The following is a 22,878-nucleotide window of genomic DNA, read 5'->3' as shown; positions in this document are numbered from 1 at the left end:
CTCTCTCTCTCTCTCTCTCTCTCTCTCTCTCACACACACACACACACACACACACACACACACACACACACACACAGAGAGAGAGAGAGAGAGAGAGAGAGAGAGAGAGAGAGAGACATACACACAACACAAATGGAGGGGTGGGTGGGCATGTTGGTGCGGGGGGGGGGGGGGGGGGGCGGCGGAAGAAAGAAGAGAGAAACACCTGTGTTCTCATGAGACAGTGGTTTGAATTAAATGAGTGTTTGTCTTGGACAAAATGTGGAAGAAACAAGGGATAGATAGAGCAAAGATCAGCAGAATAAAAGGAAAGGAACTCAGGGACTAAGTCAACTTACTTGGTGCAACCAGAGGTGTTTGCGTACTTTGACAGGTGTGCAGAGGAGGAGAGAGAGATTGGGGAAATACAGGCAGTATTGTGGCAGAATGCTAAGGAAAAACTAGGTGTGTGGGAATAGAGGACACAGAGTGCATTCACACAAGACTCCACTGTGCCAACAACAGTCTTGTCGTTCGTGCACTATTTTATATTAATATAGGAGCCAGATGTTTTCCCATTTCTTTTTTTATTCAGTAAGAAGAATATACAGTATGGAAGTAAAATGTCCATTCCACCATTAGTGTCCCGTAGTGTACCCAACTACAGTTAAGTATAAGGTTAATTACATGACAGACTTGTGGTTGTATTAAATCAGTCTCTGTCCAATATCCTCTGTAAGAGAAATTTTGGCCATGAGAAAGTTTCTCCTTGACAAATCCTATTCTGTAGAATAATTTCTATTACTGTAATGTGTAAAAGGTGGTGGGAAGGAATTACTAACATCTGTATATCTTTATTTTATTTTTGTTAAAAAAGCCCTTAGTAATGTTCAAAATGTGAACATAAAATGACTTGTTCCACATCATTATGATCTGTTGTGCAAAACGATCCATGAAACATGTAACTAACTAACTCTATTTTAAGTACAGTATTCAGAGAAATATTTGCCCCACTTCTTACTTTCATTGAAGTAATTTCTTATATACTCTCAGTTGGGAAAAAGTCAGTATCAAGGGATTTATCACATTGCTTTTCTCCTTTACTCACTCCATTTTGTTTTCTGATTATTCATATCACAGTAAAACTATCTGCTGAACAGGAAGCCAAATTCAGACACCTTTATTTTCAAACGTTTTCTTCCATTGGCATACACCCCAGACAATCTCATGGCTTCACCCCGCCATTCCTGTCCCATTGTGTACCAAACTGCAGTAAGTATAAGGTTCCTTGCATGGACAGACTTGTGGCTGTACGAAGCCAATCTCTGTCCAATATCCTCTGTAGTAGAAATTTTGACCCTGTAGGTTTTGTAAGAGAGCTTCTCTAGTACTGGACTTTAAGAGGAGTGGTAATGACAGGTTAATGTGAGTTGATAAGTGAAGTGTTTCAAAATTATTCAATAAGAATAATATATAACATAGAACTGAAGTGTTCAGTTTTTTTTAATGCAGCTTTAAAATGAGTTAATTGATTGATTAATCATGCGTCACTGGTCTCTTCAAGGAGAAAACCTCCAGAGATGTGGAATAAGCCAAGATATACATTAACAGAAGACAACTAAATCAAAGAATCATAATTTGTATTCCATATTAACCATAAACTGTCACTGTACTGCTTAGTGCTGTACATGTTTATCCCACCTAAATTTTATCGAGTAATTCATAAAGAAACCTGCAACTCTGAAGGGGGGGGGGGGGGGATTGCTGTCTTCAGTTGCCCTACATAGTTGGTGTTATCTCCTGTTGGTAGCTTAATATTTACTTGATTACACTGGTATTTTTCAAAGAAAATGGTTACCTGTATATTTGAATAATGTGTACAGCATATTACCACTTGTCACACAGTTTTGCAATGGATGGTAGTCCTTGCTACATAGCTAATAGAATTTTCCCATCCTTTAATATTAGTAGAAAAAATGGCAGTTGGTGTATGTTTTCAGTTTTCTTTTGAAAGAGTTGAAATTCTCTATTCATTGCTTTATGTTGGATGGGAGCATGTTGAAAGCATATGCACGAGAGTGCATAACTCCACTCTGAACCCAAAACAAGAAGGCAAAGCATATGAATGAAGAAAATCACCTTACATATTCGCTTTCTTACATTTTTATTGTACAGTTTCATTATTAACTATGTAATTAAAAGTTTAAGTAACAGATTTACTTTTATTAGTTTAATAAGCATATTTTAGAAAGGAAGTTAAAGTTTGTGTTCAAAATGTTCTGCGCCAACATCCAAGCAAAGTTGTGCACGTCGAAGCATGTTAAGGAAAACACTTTTCACTACTGTTTGAGGAATGTTCAAAATTTCTTCACATATGTTGGTTTTTAATGTGTCAAGTGTTCTGGGATTGTTGCGGTAGACTCTAGCCTTTAGAAATCCCCAGAGGTAAAAAAGTCACATGGTGACAAGTCGAGAGAGCAGGGTGGCCACAAAGCCTTACTAATGGTCCTCTCTTCTGTAAAATCAATGTGTATGAGATAAGGACAAATCCGATGAATGAGAAGTTGCCCCATCTTGCTGGAAATATGCACAACATTTTTGTTTGGAGTTAACAGAGCCAAAAATTCATTGTAAAACTGCAAGTAAACGTGTATTGACAGTTTCGTTGAAGAACAACGACTTTTATTACCAGATACAGCACACCATACACCAATTTTTAAATCGTATAACAGCTTTTGCAGTATGCCATGGGAATTCTCTGTATCCCAGTGTCTTGTATTTTGTAAATTAATGTAACCCGACAGATGAAAGCAAGCTTCATCCGTCGAACAAAGGAGGACCGGATCAAGATGTCCCCCAGCACATTCTCCAGCAACCAATTACAGTAATGTGTATGCTTACCCTTGTCCGCTTCTTTTATTTGCTGAACACCACTCACATGGTAATGTTTCATTTTTAAGCCATGAAGGATGCGTTGACATGACCTGCGAGATATTCCACGTTTCTGTGATAATCGTCGTGTTGACTTGTAGGACTTCTTTCAACATGTTCCATCACGTTTGCCACAACTTCAGGTGTACGCACAGTCGGTGCCTTATTACTCTTTAAATTAACAACACTTTTCATGAAAAGTGTCACAAACAACTTTAATGGATTCAGACTGCACATATTCTTCAACAATGAACACACATTCTTCAATGGAGTAAGGAATGACAATGAAGTACATGGTTTATAATGACTACTTTCCGTATGAACTACTCACATGCTACTGCTGTTGGAAGGTGGCAAAGAAACTGACAAGCTAGTAACGCTACTGACGTGCGTTCGCATTCCGGTTTGGGCTGGTTTTGTGTGTGCCACTCTGTATTTGCACCAAAGCAAGAGATGCTCCTAAAGGCAGAATGGGCTGAACTGAGCTTCTTGATTAGTTTATCAGTGTGGTGACTCCATCTTAACATGTTCTCCAAGTGGACCACAGCAAACTTTACACAAGCTGTTTTATTCGGCGGATGATAATTTATGTTTACTTATAGTGATGTCATTTCTCTTTGTTTGAAATCGCATAATATGAGTCTCACCACATATAAGTGGCTCTGATCAACAACAGACACATTGGAAAGATGATGGTTAGATACTATTAGCTGTCAGACAGATTCCTCTTTCAGATATAGACACCTGCTGCCACCCCCCCCCCCCCCCCCCCCAACACACACACACACACACACAGAACCACTGTCATCTCCAGACACTGAAGTCTGACTTATGATTAATTATTTTCATTATGGTGGATTTTAAGGCCTACTTTCAGACTTATCCTTTTATGTTCCTCTATACCTTATTGATGTTTATCTGTGCTAAAGACACACAGTAAAATACCATCAGCAACACTAACAAGGTTAAGATGTATTTCATTTACGTGTCTTCCTTCTTCATTTTTGCCGCTTAGGAATCTGATTGCTTTCTCTAGAATTACTAAGAACAGTTTTACACAAAGTAAGGGAAAGGCAACCACTCACCTGTAGTGGATCAATGCATGAAGCACAGTAACACACAACAGAAAACAGCATTCACTGTATCTTTCAAGCACTGGAACTTTTTTCATCAATAGTACACACATTCAGATACACAACCACAGAGGCACCCACATGCACACTCCTGTGGCCTTGCAAAGACTGATTATTGATACTCAATTATTGAAAGCAATTGCCTGAGCTGATGGAGGTGGGGAGGGCTAGGGAAGGATGCAAGGAGGGAGTAGTGGGAAAGAGGCGGCAGGTCTTTGGACAAATGACTGCAGTGACACAACAATACAAAATAGGTACAGAGGTTCCAACAAGAGATGTAGAAAGAGGGAGAGAAAGGGAAATTGAAGAGGGGGGGAAAAGGGATTGGGGGTGGGAGGGGAGAGAGGTGAAGATGAAGAGGGTGAGAGAGATAGAAAGACAGAGAGAGAGAGAGAGAGAGAGAGAGAGAGAGAGAGAGAGTGTTCGGAGAAGGCATTTATAATCTAGATATGAGGAAGGAATGGTATTGACAGAAGAGAGAATGGAAAAGGTAGGGTGTGGCAGTATGTGGCAGTAAAGACAGGTTACTGGAGTTTTAAGCCAGGGGGATTGTAAGAGTGTGGCAGAGAGATAATTCCTATCCGCATGGTTCATAGAAACTTGTACTGGAAGGAGTAGTGAAGTAGCTGTTGAAGTCATTTGTGTAGTAGTGTGTAGCAACATGCTTGGCACCTGGATGGTCAAGTTTGCAGTTTCCCACAATTTGGCAGTGGCCCTTCATGCGAGCAGACAGATGGTTACAAGTAATGCACACAAAGAATGCTGTATAGTAAATGCAGCTTAACTGACATGTAACATGGCTGCTTTTTCATGTGGCCCTACCATATATTTCATCGGAAATGTCTGTGATTGGGCTGTGGTAGGAGGTGGATGTGTGGGACTGGTCTTACACCAAGGTCAGCCGCAAGAGAATTACACACGGGGTGCAGGGTTGGGAGCAAGATTGGGACAGGGATGGACAAGGATATTCTGTAGGCTGAATAGGTGGCACAACACTACTTTGGATGATGGTAGTGCTTTTCATGGCCACAGTGATGATGGGTGATCAGAGGAGTGCCAATCAGTGACTCGTTAACAGGTTGTCTGGTGTCAGGTGAGGAGATGGCACAGAAGACTTGTTTATGGAAGAGCTGGATAGGATATTGTCCATCAGTAAAGGTTATGGTAAGGTTATTGGTACATTTCGACAACTCTTGCTTTCCACTGCAGATAAGATATCCATGGATGGCGAGGGTATAAGGGAGAGACAGCTGTCAAAGTGGAAGTACTGTTGGCAGTTTGTATGCTTGATATGGACAGAGGTATTTATGGGGCCATCTGAGAGGTGGAGATCAACATCTAGGAAAGTGCTTGATGAGTTGAGAAGGAACAGATGAAGTGTATTTGGAAATAGGTCTTGAGGCTGTGGAGGAAAGAGCAAAGTTTATTCTTGCCCTTAAGCCAGGTAATAAAAATATTATCACTGAATCTGAATCAGGCAAGGTGTTGAATGGATAGGTAGGATTCCTGTAGATAGCACATAAATAAGTTGGCATAGAATGGTGCCATTAGAGTACCCATGGCAGTACCACAGATTTGTTTGTAGACTTGATCTTCAAAAGTGACATAATTGTGGGTCTGGGTGTGATTGGCTTGGAGGATAAGAGAAGAGGGGGTGGATTTGGTATCAGGAGGAAGTTGGGAGAGGAGTGTTCCATGGCTGCAAGGCCATGGGCGTAAGGGATGTTAGTGTATAAGGACATCACAGCCACAGTGATCAACAAGGAGTCTGGTGGTAAAGGAGCAGGGTCTGTGGAGAGGTGATGAAGGAAGTGAGCAGTGTCTTGAATATAGGGTGGGAGGTTATGGAATAGTTTGGAGGTTCCGGTCAACAAAGGCAGAGGTTCGTTCTGTGGGCCAACTGTACCCAGCTACAATGGTACAATCAGCAGGGAGACCCTGTGGGATAGGATTTGTGGAGTTTGAGCAGTAGGTAAAAGGTAGGAGTGCAGGGGATTGCTGATCTGAGGAGGGAGACGAATTCAAGTTCACGTTTTGGGATGGACCTATGGCGTTTAAAAGCTGCTTGAGGTAATATCGTATTCCTGGGATGGGATCATGGTTGTAAGGGTTGTATGCAGAGGTGGTGGAAAGTTGGCGGAGACCCTCAGCCACATAGTCACTGTGATTCATGATCACAGTGGTGGGTCCTTTGTCTGCAGGAAGGATGATAGGGATTGGATTGGTTTACAGGTTACGGATAGCAGTGTGTTTCATAGGAGTGATTTTGGACTCACCAGGGAGGGAAGAACTGAGACTTTTGCAGAGATCAGAGTTTTGGCAGAAACATTGACATCAGTCTTATGGACTGGATGCTCAGTAGTCGTACATTTCATGAAGGGAAAAGGAAGTATCTGGGTACCTGCAATGCAGAGTAAGTCAGTACAGTGTGGTCAGGGAGCTATGAGGGATTGATGGGAAGGGTATGGGGGGTTGGGCTTGGATGAGAGTGGTGAACTTTTTCATGGCCTGTGCGGGTATAAGAAAGGAATTGCTGGGACAGCTTCCTCAGATGCTGCTGGAAATGCTGTTCCAACTGTTGCAGGACAGGAGCTTCTGTTAAGTTTCTCTGAGCTGCATAGATGGAAATTCTCTCTCCAACATGTCCTTTACTCTCACAATCCCCCTGGCCTAATCCTTCCCTAAAATGTTCCCTTCTCTATCCTGTCCATACCATTCCTCCCTCCAGATCATGCATTGTCTTCTCCCACCAATCTTTCCTTCCCCTGTTTTCACCCACCACTCTCTCTCTCTCTCTCTCTCTCTCTCTCTCTCTCTCTCTCTCATATCCGCAGCTCGTGGTCTAGTGGCTAGCATTGCTGCCTCTGGATCACAGGGTCCCGGGTTTGATTCCTGGCCGAGTTGGGCATTTTCTCTGCCTGGAGACTGAGTGTTTGTGTTGTCATCATCATCATCATCATCATCATTTGTGACAGTGAATAGATTGGACTGTGCACAAAATTGGACAGTGAAAAAATTGGTACTTTGTTCAGGCACTGATGACCATGCAGTTGAGTGCCCCACAAACCAATCATCATCTCTCTCACCCCCCCCCCCCCCCTCTCTCCACCCCTCTCCCTCTCTCCCTGTCTCCCCCCCTCTCTCTCTCCCCCTGTCTCCCCCCCTCTCCCTCTCTCCCTCTCCCCCCTGTCTCCCCCTCTGCCTTTCTCCCCCTCTGCCTTTCTCCCCCCTCTGCCTTTCTCCCCCCTCTGCCTTTCTCCCCCCTCTGCCTTTCTCCCCCCTCTGCCTTTCTCCCCCCTCTACCTTTCTCCCCCCCTCTGCCTTTCTCCCCCCTCTGCCTCTCTCCTCCCTCTGCCTCTCTCCTCCCTCTCCCTTGTTCCCCTGCCCCTTCCCCCCAACCTTTCTAACTCATCTCCCTTCTTTCTCCCCTTCCTCTCACCATCTTCATCTTCACCTTTCTCTCCTTCCTCCTCCCTTCCCTTTCTCCCCCTCAGTTCCCACCTTGCTATCTTCCTACATCTCTTGTCAAACATTCTGTATTTTTTTTTGTATCGTTGTGTGGCCACAAAGTCATTTGTCCACACACCTCTCTCTTCCCCACTATGCCCTCCATCAGTTCAGGCAACTGCTTTCAATAATCGAGTATCAATAGTTAGGCTTGCCATGGCCACAGGAGTGTGCATTTGAATGTCTGTGTGCTTGTATGTGTGAATATGTGTACTATTGCTTGAAAAAGAGGTGGTGCTCGAAAGCTACTGTGAACACTGTTTTCTGTTGTGTGTTACTGTGCTTCATGCATTAATTCACTATAGACAACTGGTTGCCTTTCCCTTATCTTACAATTTTAAAGAATGAGATATTTTACTTTAAGTGTAAATAATTTATGCAAGTGTAGAAGTTCTATGCATGCCTATTACTTATAATGTAAGTGGTTATAGACTGCACTGATTTTATCCCTGACTTATTTTATAGGAGGTTTGTATGGAACTTCTTTCGACTTGAGAATGAGCATTTGAACAACTGTGGTAAATTCAGAGCTGTGAGGGATATATCAGTTGCACCTATGGATTCATCAGATCAGACACAAATAATCAAAATGATGGATGAAGAAAATGGTGTTGTAAATCGGCGCAAGAAGAAATTGGATGCTAGTAAGAAAAGAGAAGACCACCGCCTCCTTTTGGAAGGAGAATCAACAGATGATCCAGATAGCTGAGTTTTCCTGCCAAAAGTTCTCTCTTTACTACACCATACTTTGCTTCTCATATGAAGCATCTGGCTACTGCTAGAAAGAGTAAACTTGGGTAATTCAGTATGGCAGTGATAGATGTTGATGATCTCACTTTATTAATAAGCCACAGACAACTCTTGGATACATTTTATAGTACCTAAAGTAAGTTGAAGGTGGTCAATGCTGTACTTTCGTGTAGATATTATAAAAGATCATTGTCAGTAGTGCAGTATAGCATCAGACTTGGTTCAGGAGACCAACTTGTTGCAGGTTCTGGAATGAAAGGAAGAAAGAGAAGCTATATTTATTGTTACATAGATTTTTGTATGCTCCATTGTCTGTGATGATAAACTGAACATTTAAGTCAGTACAAATTAAGTTACTATCCTTACTTTAGAAACTTTTGTGGGTATGTGCAAAATTTTATAGTACATAAACAGTTTTGTACTGTATCACTTAATCTCACAGTATTATATATTGATCTACAGCCAGTGATTTTTAATATTTTTTTCAGATTTTGCATAGTTTTTGTTATGCCCAACAGCAAATAGTCTAGTACAAATAATAAGACTAATTCCAGGGTAAACACTACACAAATTTCTAGTATCTTGTCTATTTGAATGCATGTTGCACTAAAGGTATTTGTGTATAATCATTTTAAGTCATGCTTTGTACCTAGCCTACAGGTTATTCGAGACATATTTGGATCAATAATTTTCATTTAAAAAAAATGACAACAAATAATGCATCTATGTGCTGTAAAGTTTTATGGATGTTGATGCTAGATCATTATGGAATCTCAGTAGTGTGTGTGTGTGGGGGGGGGGGGGGGCAAAGAGGAAAGGGGAGGAGTGAGATAAATACAGAAACAATTTGATCCAAATCTGTGCAGTTTTATGTACTGAAAAGACGTGTAAATTTGATGGCTAGTGAAACTCTCTCCACATGTCAGTCATTCGAAATGGCAATAATCTGACTACTTCTATTGAAGTAATGTATATATGTATTTTCTTTTTGAGATGGTGCTCGACCATTATGATGTTGAATGGTATGTAAATGTCAGAAGAAAATTTTTAGAATCTGATTTAAACAGTATTTTGTTTTGTGTTAGTTAATTTTTTGTCAAATAGTGTACTTAAAACAGTGAAAATCGTTTTTTAGCAATGTGTTTTAGTAGAGATGAATCAGTATTAAATTGTTGAAGTATACTTAGATTTTTTTCTGTCTAATTCTTTTCTTTTATTGAAACATATGTTAACATGCTTTGCCTTTCCTCCGTTTAACTGTGGGAAGCCATTTATTAATTAGTAATTACCTCACAAATGTCAGGCATTTTAACTTTTAATTTTCATGATCATTCTTTTATAATGTTGGTGTACAGTCAGCATACAGAATCATTGCTAGTTGCTGTGAGCTCCAATCTGATGAGAAGTCTGTCAAGATAAACATATATTGCTATAGAGAACAGATTTAACTAGAACTTTCCTTTCACGCATTTCACTTTGTACTGAACGTAGAATTGTTGCCACTATTTGTTTGAAGAGTTTTCGTGTTGTGGCATACTGCAGTGGATGAAGTAATTGCTGTTTCTCTGAGTGTACTATGTTATTCTTCTGTGCCAATATACTAACTTTGGGGCGTTATGAGTGTACTGTGCTCTAATTGTAATTTATAAACTGTTGTTTTTATGGAATTGAGTTCAGTTTCTGTCTTCCTGTTGTGGGTTTTCCATAGTCTGGGTAAACCAACTAACTATATAAAGCAATTTTGTTGTGATGCAAACATCAACTTTTATTTCATTGACATATGGTCATGACAGTTGCTTTGTGCCTAAAACACCTTTATATTGTCAAGGTGTTAAATAATAACTAAAGTAAAATTACACCATTATGTATGCTAAATTTATTAGTTCTTAGTCAAACCAGAGCCCATAACAAGAATGAAGATGTTAACATAAGTTTTTACTTGTCAAACGTATAAATGTAAGGAGGTAAGAAACACACTAACAGAAAGAAGTGACAAGGAGATAGGTTGGAAATAAGGCTGTAAACTTCAGGTAAAAGTAAAATGTACATGAAATAGCTGGTGGAAATCTCTGAAATTGGTTAGGGATTGACATATTTATATGACTGACTGTATAATAGCAGCTAACACTGTATTGGTGTTAAGCAGCCTCTTCTGCCATGAAATATTTTTATGTTGTTGCCACAGATGATTTATTTTTGTATATTGTAACTGAAAACAGTCCTTTTGTCATGAAATGCAAAATGCAGAACTATTTCGGGACATATGCTTGGATATGATGCTGTTTGCCTCACAGAGGTGGCAGGGCAAGGATCTTGATACTTACATGGTGAACAGAATGAGTTTTGCTTAGAGTGTGGAGTGATGGAGTGAAAAAGTTGCACCTTTTTCCTTCTGCGGAAGCAATGATTGTAAAAAAAAATTATTGTACTTGGAATATTTGAAGGATTTGTTTTAAAATGCATCATACCATATTTTTCAGAATCCGTATCTTTTCAGTAATAAAGCACATTGCATTGAGGAGATAACAAAGGCTACATTTGGTTTCTATAAGCAATATTGTGTACCAAAATAATTTAGCACAAAGAAAAATATTTCATTTTCTTGTAGTGCGCATATGTTTAAAGATTTTCCAGTTTCTTGTTGACTGAAAACAAGATGTTAAATTATGTTTCTTCACTTAATAGCAAAAAGTATAGAAGTTATCTTGCCTCTTGTGCTGTATTTTGATCATCGTTCAGAACTGTCTTCCACTGACATGTGAAAAGTAATTCTTTTTCTTCTGTTTTTGTTGAATACTTTTTTTTTTTTTTACAATGAATGGAAATTTGTTTTGGAACATGGGTTATCCCTTCTAAGTTAATTTCTTTTTATCATATTTAGCATGTATTTGGTTCTCGATCACTGTATAAAATTCCTAAAAAGTTTCCAAGAGTGCAAGATATTGTTTACATACCAGAAGTAATCAGGAAAGTTATTTGAGTATACCTACGTTATCAGCACACCTTTCACATACATGTTGTATTCAGCCACTGAATGTGGGCAACACTTGGATTCCTTACCATTTACTTAACATTTAACTGAAGCCATCGGTTGAATGCCACAGAAATAATTTACAAATCTCATGATCACCATGTATTCCCATACTTTCATGTGATTGATAGTCAAAACTAACTTTGTTTTGCTGGTGGACAGTTTCTTATTCATTTTGTGTAGTGCATTTCTACTGAATGAATGCATTTTATTTGAAGTAAGAAACAAAATAAATGTAGAAATGTGTTTTATTTGAAGTAAGAAACAAAATAAATGTAGAAAACATGTATGTGTTACATATATGCAATGGCAAAGCTACTTGCCTTCCAGTACTGCAAAATCTTTTTGCATCACAAAATAGTACTGTCATGCTCTTGTTGATGTAAGGCTTGAAATAGCAGATCATCGTATGTATGTCAGTTCGCATACAGAATGTGAAATTGGGTTCATGAGGTTTTATATACACACTGTGGAAAACTATATAATACTATGTTCTCTAGCATTACCAATTCAGATTTTTTTCTTTGCTACCTTACAATTGGGCCTTCCAACAAAATGGAGAATGGACCTTTCTGTAGATTCTGTTGAAATATTGTTAGATTTTTTTCACATTGATTAGCCTGGAACAGATTATGTCAGATACTTCATGCCATTTGTTCAATGTATTTAATTTTTCTGTCTGGAAAGTTGATGACTATAGGATTATGAATGTCTGGAATTTCTTCGTTATTTTCACATTGTTTTTCGTTAACTATATTCATGTTTAGAACTGTAATTCTTATCACTATATCGTACACGTATATATTTGCCATCTGATCCTTTAAATCACAACAGCCAAGAGAGCAATTGAAATACATAAATCACAGTAATCAGTCACTTTTAGTTATCTTTCCATTACTTGTTTTTAAATGGACTGTAATGTAGGTTTACATATACAGTTTTTTGGACAACATGTGGTATTGTCCAGGACAGAAGTTGTTTTTTGTAAGTCCAAAATTTATAGTGTTAAAGTTTATTGGTAGCCGTTAATAGATCAGAAGAAGACAAGAGCACAGAACTGTATGGTAGGAGAAGAGGGATACGAGTTATAAATGCAAAATTTATCGTGGATGATAATGGAACATAGCTGAATGTGTGTGCGTGTGTGTGTGTGTGTGTGTGTGAGAGAGAGAGAGAGAGAGAAGAGGGATATGAGTTATAGGTGCAAAATTAATCGTGGATGATAATGGAACATAGCTGAATGTGTGTGTGTGTGTGTGTGTGTGAAACAAAATAAGGAATAACATACAGAGAAAAGTTGGGTTTTCATTAAACAGTGACTCTTTCAGGCCTGTTACCATTTCAGTAGCTGATTTGTAGAAGTTGTTTTTATGTCACTTATACTGTTACTCTTTTATGTTGACCTTCTGATAATGTGCTATAAGCATCTTCTGAATGTAATTTATGTTTTATGCCTCAGTGAACTGAAATATATCCATTTTAGAATCTGCTGCCCCCAAAGTCAGTAGTGTTGAACATGTGTAGGGATCAAGACTGATCATATATAGAAAATAAATTTCGTTTGGGGGTTGGTGTCATCAGGAGTGTGTGTGTGTTTGCTTGTAGTGCACTCTCCCCCCCCCCCTCCCTCCCTCCCTCCCTCCCTCTCCCTCTCTCTCTCTCTCTCTCTCTCTCTCTCTCTCTCTCTCTCTCTCTCTCTCTCTCTCTGTGTGTGTGTGTGTGTGTGTGTGTGTGTGTGTGTGTGTGTGAGAGAGAGAGAGAGAGAGAGAGAGAGAGCGAGAGAGGGGGGGGGAGGGAGATTGTAAGCACAGGTATCTTTTGATTATTTTTCTACAGGAGAGGTTTTGTTTCATCTCACAGTCTTTTTGCCTTTCACACAGGAGTTTCTGTTATCACTTGGACTGACATCAAACTGCTGTTTTATGTAATTGATAATTTGTATTTTCTTGCTGCTGAACCTAACATTCTTTGAAATGTATTATAGAATTTTTTTATGTAACGAATACAATTTTTCAAAAATCCATATAAGAGTTAAAGCCTACTTCAGTGTCTCTGTGACAGAGGACTGTAATCACAATATTTTTCACTTTTTCTTCGGGTTAACATGCCAGACTCTCTCTCTCTCTCTCTCTCTCTCTCTCTCTCTCTCTCTCTGTGTGTGTACACACACTTGCAAGTGCACACACACTGCATAGTGTTGGTGCTGAACCATTTAATTGCAGTTGTATACTTACCATTTTTTTTAGGCAGCAACTTCCCATAAGTATATTGTCATTATTGTATTTCTGCTTTATTTGTCAGTGGAAATATAGGTCACATGTTGAATTTAGATTTTTGTTATGTTATTTACAATATTTTTCTTCTAGTTTTATTTGGTGCTCAAAATATACATGACATGAAGTTTTAATTCCAGTTGCTTGTCTTCTCCTTTTAAAGAAAAAAAAAAAAAAAAAAAAAAAAAAGAAAATCAGTGTAATTTAATTTGATTAGAGCTAATGGTATTAATATATTTATCAATCTTCACTCATTTTAAGTACATTGTGTGTGTTCACAGAAACTGGAAGTTTTAAGTTTGAATAAATACCTTTAGTATCTTTTTCATTCCTGTCAATTTTTTCCCCTGTGTTAAAATAAAATACACTGTCACTTTTCATTAACATGCGTTTCAATAACAGAGGAACTGTAGCAGTCATTACCAGATGTACTAACTCTATTTAGTATTAATGTGATGCAGTGTAATCATATAGTGGTTTCATGTTCATCAGCAAAATATTTACTGCTACAAGTGTGTGTGATTACTTATTTTATATAACCAAATTACAATGCAGGTCAAAAACTTTGATCACTCATCACAAGTATGGGTTTGTTTGTGGTTAAAATGGGGATGCCATCTTGAATCTTCTGTGGTATCCTCACTCTGATGAAACACTTGTAAACATATGAAGGCTAAGCACCTGTGTTGTGTGTTTGAATGGTTGTTCACTTAGAGGGGCACCGATGAGTATTTGCAACAATGATAATGTGGCTTTACCTAAGATGGTTTCATTCGAATAGGCCTTATTCCTTCAGCTGTCTGTGTAGCATTCAGTTTGCATTAGTTTGCAGTACATTGTGTGCATTAGTTTACAATACACTCTGTGCATCTAGCAGTGTGTTTTCACCTGATCAGGTTCATACCATATTACCTGCTAATGGGATGGAAGCAGGAGACTGGAATTGAAAAACATGCTCAATTGAGGCTCTGCATCAGGAAGGCTGTTTTAGTAGAACTATAGTAACAAAAGTTTGCATAGTCCAATCTACAGTGATGTATATATTGCAGTGGTTCAAGAAAACTGGTGTCAATACAAATGTTTCGTGATCTGGAAGCCTGACTAGCATCACACAGGGAAGGTACATTCATGTACATATAGGGTAAATGTCAGAGGACTTGTACTGCATCTGAATTTCACGAGGAAGTAAATAGTATGCAAGGAGCTCCAATCTCTGTCTCAGTGCACCATCTCCATGCACAAGGTTTACAAGTGTCTGCAGTATCCAAACAAAATAAGCTAAAAAGATTGCAATGGACACAGAAACATAAAAAGTTGTCCAAGGTGTTATTCACGGACGAATCTAAGTTGAAAGTATTTGAAAGCCATCATTGTATGTTTATTCGTTGAATTTGTGGAGAACATATGAAGAGTCATTGTGTATCACCAATGGCGAACATGCTGGAGGGGTAGTGTGGGGATGTTTTGTGGATGATACTCTGTTATCTAGCGAGAATTTATTGAACATTAAAGAAGGAAGGATGTCCAAGAATACTGATCAACAGTGCAGTTCCATCTGGCAGGAGACTTACAGGTTGTGGGTTTGTTCTGAAGCAGGGCAATGATGCCAAATATGCTTCTAAATTGTGTCAATAGAAAAGAGGAATGCAGGGAACTGAAGAATATGATTTGGTCAAGTCAAAACGGATGTCATGTAATGTTGAAGCTCTATGGAATAATTTACAGACCTTTTAGACTGCAATACTGCAAAAACACTACAAAATCGAATCTCCAGGATGCCAAGAGTTTGTGCAGCATGCATTTGTATTACAGTGGAGTTTTCAGAACAGTGCAATAGCTCAAGCACAGCAAATTTCGTAAAGTTTTGTAAAAGGGAAAAAGTGCTTGAGAATGAGAATTATATCCAAAACATCTCGAGATATTGTTAAAAATTATCACTGACAGCAATATATGTTTTCAGTCACAGACTCTCACAACTGTTTTATTACAAATAAAATAATAAATTATTTTATTCTAATACATGAAATGTGTAAATGCAGCCTCTCATCTACAGCTGGCAGACACACATGTAACAGAGCACATCATTATCAAGTATTTGCTCAACTGAAAATGACAACTATTTGGGATTTAGGACTGGGGGAAGGACAGGGGGATTGCAGGAATGGAAAATGTGCTAGCGGAACAGTCCCACCTGTGCACTTCAAATGAGATCGTGCTTGAGAGGATCCGAATTGCATGGGTATGGGAACAAATGCTGAAGTAATTGGTGTCATCATGTGCACTATGTTCTTCCAGTAGGTAGTTGAGTTTGTGGTTAGACACAGTTTGGTGGTGACAATGGATGATGGTAGACAGTTGGTTACAGGCATACTTACATCTAATGCTGCATAATAATCACAGTACATGGTGCTGTTATGAGGCTTGGCCATATATTTTGTCTTGAGGCAATTCCTGTAGGTCTTGCTTAAGATCCAAGTTTGTATCAGGTTTTGGCTGTATTTAGAATTACTGTACCAAAATCATAAAATTGTTCTGAGGGAAGTTCTATCACAACACTGATTCATAAAATACAAATTCATGCTTTTTTTCCTTGTAATTAGAAAACAAAAGTTAACAACCATGTGAGATATGATTTAAAAGACACTTGTGGACAGTGACCACTTGTCTATGAAATAAGTAAGTAAATAAATAAATAAATAAATAAAATAAATGAATTAATGAATATTAATAAACACAACTGTGTGCCTAAAATGTTTCATTAATGAATTCATGCTAGCCATAGACATTATCTTAATGCAACATCAACAGCTCTCCATGTAACAATTTTCCCAGTGTTTCCAGGTTTTGATAAGACTGAATAGCGCAAATCCAGGACTGTTTGTGTGAGCGACTTGTCGGTGGGCCACCAGTTTGTAATCTTGTGAAAGCTTTTGTTGGTAAAGAGCTTCTTGTATCAATGATTTTGCCTGATTTAGCTGCTCTTCTGGTGGAGTAACAGACTCAAAATTTCCTGTACACATGGAGAAAAACATTAATGTTACAAACTGTTACTGATTACAAAATAATAGTTAATGAAGCTGTAGGTACTAGGTTATGCTTCATATTAAAATGCAGGAAATATGCTGCATTCATTAACTTCTGCATGAATTATTTATTTATTTTATTAAGTAGTTGCTGGCCGGAGTGGCCGAGCGGTTCTAGGCGCTACAGTCCAGAACCGCGCGACCACTACGGGCATGGATGTGTGTGGTGTCCTTAGGTTAGTTAGGTTTAAGTAGTTCTAAGTTCTAGGGGACTGATGACCGCAGAAGTTAGGGTCCCATAGTGCTCAGGGCCATTTTATTAAGTAGTTGATCATCTTTTACAAGGGAAATGTATCAGGAAAAGTGAATTTTCTTGATACTGTGTACATAGTATCATACTATAATGGCTACATAGCAGTTTGGTACACTGTATCAAAAACCATACTAAAAGAAACTTCTGTAAGCTGTGAAACAGATGTTGTTGTTGTTGTTGTTGTTGTGGTCTTCAGTCCTGAGACTGGTTTGATGCAGCTCTCCATGCTACTCTATCCTGTGCAAGCTTCTTCATCTCCCAGTACCTACTGCAACCTACATCCTTCTGAATCTGCTTAGTGTATTGATCTCTTGGTCTCCCTCTACGATTTTTACCCTCCACGCTGCCCTCCAATGCTAAATTAAATTGTGAAACAGATGTGTTGACACAGAAAGATATTTTATGTCTTTCACAAGAAAAAAAGGATACATTTAATATCCATAGTTTTCCTTTGAAATTAAAAATTTGTGCAGATAGTACCTATTACTAGTAATAAATCATTATTATTAATCATATGGCAGTTATCTATCAATTTAGAAATGCAAATAAAATATGTACATAGTTCATTGCTAGTAATTATTTGTTAGGTGACTGATGCCCTTGCGAGCAGCTGGCACACTAATTGAACACAACAGTAGAATGTAAATAAAATTAGTCAGACAAATAGTGACTTAAAAATGGCAGTTCAACATCCTCTCAATGATGAGATAATGATAGATGGGGCACAGGGTGGGATTGAACACCAGTGGGAAGTAAATTATCCCTGTCAGTTTCAAAAGAACCATTCTGGCATCATTTTTGCTAAGTTATGTAGGGAAATGAGGAAAACTTAACCATTACACTACATTGATCCATAAACAACCAGGGTATTCTGTAGGCAATTTATGGAAACTGTAAAAATCAATGAGTGGCAGTACTGTTTTGCAAAGCATATTAGCTGTCACGTTGCACATTGAAGATGACCTAAAATTACATCAGGTGATGATCAGAGGCATTGACTCTATATATGGATAATAAAATCATTTTTAAGTCCACGACTGAAGCAGCTGAAGCAATTACAGGGTTGTTATAGGAAATTAAGAAGCATAGCTATCACCATGAAATCTGAGATCTTCTGCTTTGTGCTTGGGGTACTAGAGAGCATTAAATGACTAAATCATCATGCAGTTACGGCTCGTTGCCCATTCACAAGGAGTAATAGCCATAAATGGAACTTAGTGATCTCAGGCAACACTCAAAAGATGGAGTGATTCAACGAACTGATTAGAAATTACAATAGGGATGAATAATTGTGATAAGCACACATTGTAAGTAGATAAAAAAAGAGTCATGAGTAGGTTTTTCATTCAATAAGCAGACTTGCAGTACATGTGACAATAGGAGGCCATGATTGTTTCTGTTATTATGTTCATGAGGGCTACTATTTGTTTCATATTGTGAGTGATTCTTAAAACAAATCTTAGCAGGGAGTAAATTTGTTGTGAGGCTCTGTTCTCTAAATGCTTTCCTACTCACTGTTTGAGGTTGGACACAAGACATTACCTTTAAACGTTTCCATTCAACTAATTCCTTGTGTCCATTTGTAGCATTGCCCCAGAAAATTATTCAATATGATATTAATGAATGGAAGTATGTAACTTAAGGCAACTTTCTGTTGCAGTCATCATGAAAATTAGCAATTACACTTAGAGCAAATGTTGCTGAACTCAAATATTTGAGAAGCAATTTCAAATTCTGATCAATATGCACACCAAGAATTGTGAATATTCAGTTAAACATATTTCCTTACAATGTGCTCTGTTGTTATTAATTATGATATGTCCTACTGTGTACAGGACAGAAAGTATTGTTTTTCCTATGTTAAGTGAGGTCATTTACTGAGAACCAATCAGTAATTTAGAATGTTATTCCTTCCATTTTTGTACCTCTGTTAGGCATAATTGTAGTTGTCAAATAATCAGATAAAAATAAGAGTACTATTTCTGCTTTATCACTGTAAGATGGTCATTTACTTAGAGCAAGAACAAGGACATCTGAATATTGAACCCTGTGAAATACCAAAGGTAATTTGTCCCCACTCAGAAAACTGCATGAATCATGTAACATGACTCTTTTCTTCCTATTGGTTAAATACTAAGGGAACCACTTACTCATTGTTCCTTGAAAACCATAAACTGTATTGTCCAGTAGAAATAATACTGTGATTTGCACAGATGCCTTCGACAGATTACAGAAAGTTGTGGTAGGTGAGTTCTCCCTTTCTACTACACGGTACTTTGATACCTTTCGTTATCTGAGGTTTCTTTGAATCTGTTTGGGTACATATTTTATATGCTGCTACAGTCAGCTTATTTTCGGAGCTGTGATGTGATAATGTAACCCTATTATGTTGTGGTCTTCAGTCCAAAATCTTGTTTATCATAGTTCATTATGCTAGTCTGTTGTGCTGAAGAATGTGACTGTTCTGTAATTTTAATGAAAATAAGACTGTCCATTCAAGGGTGACTGACAGGGTGAGCAGCAATCTGTGGCCGTTTGCTGATGTTGCTATGGTGTACAAGAAAATTACAATGCAAAGTTCCTTCGGTCATGCATGCATGTCTGAAGGAACTCTGCATCATAATTTGGAATGACACTCAGCGTATTCTCAGAGCTGTGATGTGGTCATGCATGCATGTCCAAAGGAACTTTGCCTTGTAATTCAAAATAACACAGGCAGTGCAGTATTGTATTTCTCTGACAACACTGAGCAAGCGTCTTTCAAGTAAAATGTCTTCCCTGTAAAGGAATATACGTATGGATGTATGAGTACAGGTTGCAGACACATGGGTGATGACATGTAGAAGTTTGGGTCTGGATTAGATTAGATTAGATTTACTTTCATTCAAATTGATCCGTAGTGAGGAGATCCTCCAGGATGTAGAACAAGTCAGAAAAACAACAATACATGACAAATATTTACAACTCAAACAAATAAGCTAATGTACCATTCCACAGGTCCCAAGTGGAATGATCATCATTTTTTAATGAACACTATATGAAAGAATCATTTTACAAATACTAATGCACTGAATTAAAAAAATAAAAAGTTTTTTTATTTATTTATAAGGTAATACACGTGTGATACAACTACTATAATACTTATTTACAATGGACACATTACTGCACTGAAATGGTGCAGAAGTTAGATTTTACTTACACACACACACACACATTTACAATGAACACATTACTGCAGTGAAATTGTGGAGAAGTTATATTGTACTTATACTCTCACTCTCTCTCTCTCTCTCTCTCTCTCTCTCTCTCTCTCTCTTCACTCACTCACTCACTCACTCACTCACACACACACACACACACACACACACACACAAATCAATTGGTTCTACTGTGAAATACATCAATGGAGTAGAAGGAGTTGGCCACCAATAAATCCTTTAGGCTTCTCTTAAACTGAATTTCATTGGTTGTTAATTTTTTTTATGGCTGCTGGCAAGTTATTGAAAATGTGTGTTCCTGAATAATGCATACCTTTTTGTACAAGACTAAGTGACTTTAAATCCTTGTGAAGATTATTCTTATTTCTAGTATTGATTCCATGAATTGAGCTGTTGGTTTGAAAAAGTGATATATTTTTAATGACAAATTTCATTAAAGAATAAATATATTGGGAAGCAGTAGTTAGTATCCCTAGTTCCCTAAACAGGCTTCTGCAGGATGTTCTTGAGTTCACACCACATACAACTCTTACTGCACATTTTTGTGCCCGAAAAACTTTAGCTTGGCTTGATGAATTACCCCAAAAAATAATCGCGTATGACATTATGGAATAAAAGTAAGCATACTATGCCAGCTTTTTCATTTTTATATCCCCAATGTCTGACACAATTCACATTGCAAATAGAGATTTGTTAAGACGCTTCAGCAGTTCTGTTGTGTGCTTTTCCCAGTTGAATTTATTATCAAGCTGTAGTCCCAAGAATTTAACACTGTCCACTTCTTCTATCTGCTTGTCATCATATGTTAGGCATATACTCGTGGGACACCCCTTACACCGAGCGAGGTGGCGCAATGGTTAGACACTGGACTCGCATTCGGGAGGACGACGGTTCAATCCCGCGTCCGGCCATCCTGATTTAGGTTTTCCGTGATTTCCCTAAATCACTCCAGGCAAATGCCGGGATGGTTCCTCTGAAAGGGCACGGTCGAATTCCTTCCCCATCCTTCCCTAATCCGATGAGACCGATGACCTCGCTGTCTGGTCTCCTTCCCCGAAACCAACCAACCAACACCCCTTACAAGTTCTGAACTGCATGGAATGAAAGTAAGCATAGTATGCAAGCTTTTTCAATTTTATATCCCCTATGTCTGATACAATTCGCATTGCAAATAGAGATTTGTTAAGACGCTTCAGCAATTCTGTTGTGTGCTTATCCCAGTTGAATTTATTATCAAGCTGTAGTCCCAAGAATTTAACACTGTCCACTTCTTCTGTCTGCTTGTCATCAAATGTTAGGCATATACTCGTGGGACACCCCTTACAAGTTCTGAACTGCATGTAGTGTGGTTTTTCAAACTTTAGTGACAAGGAATTGGCTAGGAACCAGTGATTAATGTCCACAAATATTTTACTAGCTGATCTTTCTAAGACTACACTTGATTTGCTATTTATTGCAATGTTTGTATCATCAGCAAACAAAATGAACTTGGCTTCTGGTAATGTGGTAATGTTACTGATGAAAGGTCATTGATATACACAAGAAAAAGTAAGGGTCCTAAAATTGAAACTTGTAGGGCCCCACATGTAATTAGTTCTCAGTTGAATGATGCCTGATAGCTTGATACAGGTCTCTTTCCTAATAACACCCTTTGTTTCCTGCCAGAGATATAAGATTTGAACCATTTTGCAGCATTTCCTGTTACACAGTAATATTCTTATTTACTTAAAAGGATATTGTAATTTACACAGTCAAATGCCTTTGACAGATCACAACATATACCAGTTGCCTGCAATTTTTTATCTAATGAATTAAGTACATTTTCACTGTAAGTGTAGATAGCCTTCTCAATATCAGAACCCTTTAGAAATCCGAACTGTGACTTTGACAGTATGTTATTTGAGATAAGATGGTTATAAAGCCGATTGTACATTACTTTTTCAAAAATTTTTGAGAATGCAGGCAAAAGTAAAATTGGACAGAAATTTGATGCTATTTCTTTATCTCTCTTCTTAAACAGTGGCTTAACTTCAGCATATTTTAACCATTCAGGAAATATTCCACTGATAAACGACTGGTTACACAGATAGCTTAATATGTTACTTATCTCAGAATCACATTCTTTAATTAGCTTTGTTGATATTTCATCATGCCCACTAGAAGTTTTTGATTTTAAAGATTTTATGATGGGCATTATTTCTGCTGGGGTAGTGAAGGTCAAATTCATATTATGGAAGTTATTTGAAATGTCTGGTCAGGTATTCCATAGCAGCATCTACAGAACCTGACAACTCCATCTTTTCAGTAACAGTTATGAAATGTTTGTTAAAAAGTTCTGCAACGCTATACACATCTGTCACTCTTAATGCTATTTGTCCCTCTTCATGTCTGGTTCTACTGGTCTCCTCCTCCACTATATCCAATATTGTCTTTATTTTGCTATCTGATATGACTATCTTTTCCTTGTAATATATGTGCTTTGATGTCCGTATTACAGTCTATAATATTTTGCAGTATTTCTTGTAATGTGCTATAGCATCAACATCGGAACTGTTTCGGATTGACAGATACAGTTTTCTTTTTGTTTTACAAGCTACCCCTATTCCTTGAGTAATCCATGGCTTCTTTGAAGACTTAGCTCTAATGTTGGTAAGTTTTTGGGTAAAACAGTGTTCGAATAAGGTAAGCACTTTATTAGCAAAAGTGTTATATTTTTCATT

The 22,878-nt window shown here is 38.0% G+C and overlaps 2 protein-coding genes across 4 annotated transcripts in view; one reads left to right on the top strand and one right to left on the bottom strand.

Moving 5' to 3' along the window:
• LOC126253237 (xenotropic and polytropic retrovirus receptor 1) overlaps positions 1–10,915 on the top strand; it is a 124,168-nt gene extending 113,253 nt beyond the window's left edge. Inside the window, exon 10 of the mRNA XM_049954428.1 lies at positions 8,016–10,915. Within this exon, the coding sequence (XP_049810385.1) occupies positions 8,016–8,259 (244 nt within the window). The 3' untranslated portion in view covers positions 8,260–10,915. The remainder of the gene's footprint in view (positions 1–8,015) is intronic.
• The window catches only part of LOC126253245 (peptidoglycan-recognition protein SD-like), a 214,415-nt gene continuing 199,979 nt past the window's right edge, over positions 8,443–22,878 (bottom strand). The window contains exon 5 of one of the 3 annotated variants that reach the window (XM_049954451.1): positions 8,443–8,547. In XM_049954451.1, coding sequence (XP_049810408.1) covers positions 8,477–8,547 — 71 coding nt within the window. In that variant the 3' untranslated portion in view covers positions 8,443–8,476. Of the gene's footprint in view, positions 8,548–13,570; positions 13,759–16,016; positions 16,615–22,878 lie in introns of those variants that run through there. The other 2 variants (XM_049954458.1, XM_049954441.1) reach the window with 2 other exon arrangements.

The sequence above is a fragment of the Schistocerca nitens genome, chromosome 1, assembly GCF_023898315.1.
Source record: "Schistocerca nitens isolate TAMUIC-IGC-003100 chromosome 1, iqSchNite1.1, whole genome shotgun sequence".
In the NCBI taxonomy this organism is placed as follows: Eukaryota; Metazoa; Arthropoda; class Insecta; order Orthoptera; family Acrididae; genus Schistocerca; species Schistocerca nitens.
Note: the sequence above shows the minus strand (reverse complement) of the source record. Positions and strands in the feature narration are given on the sequence as shown.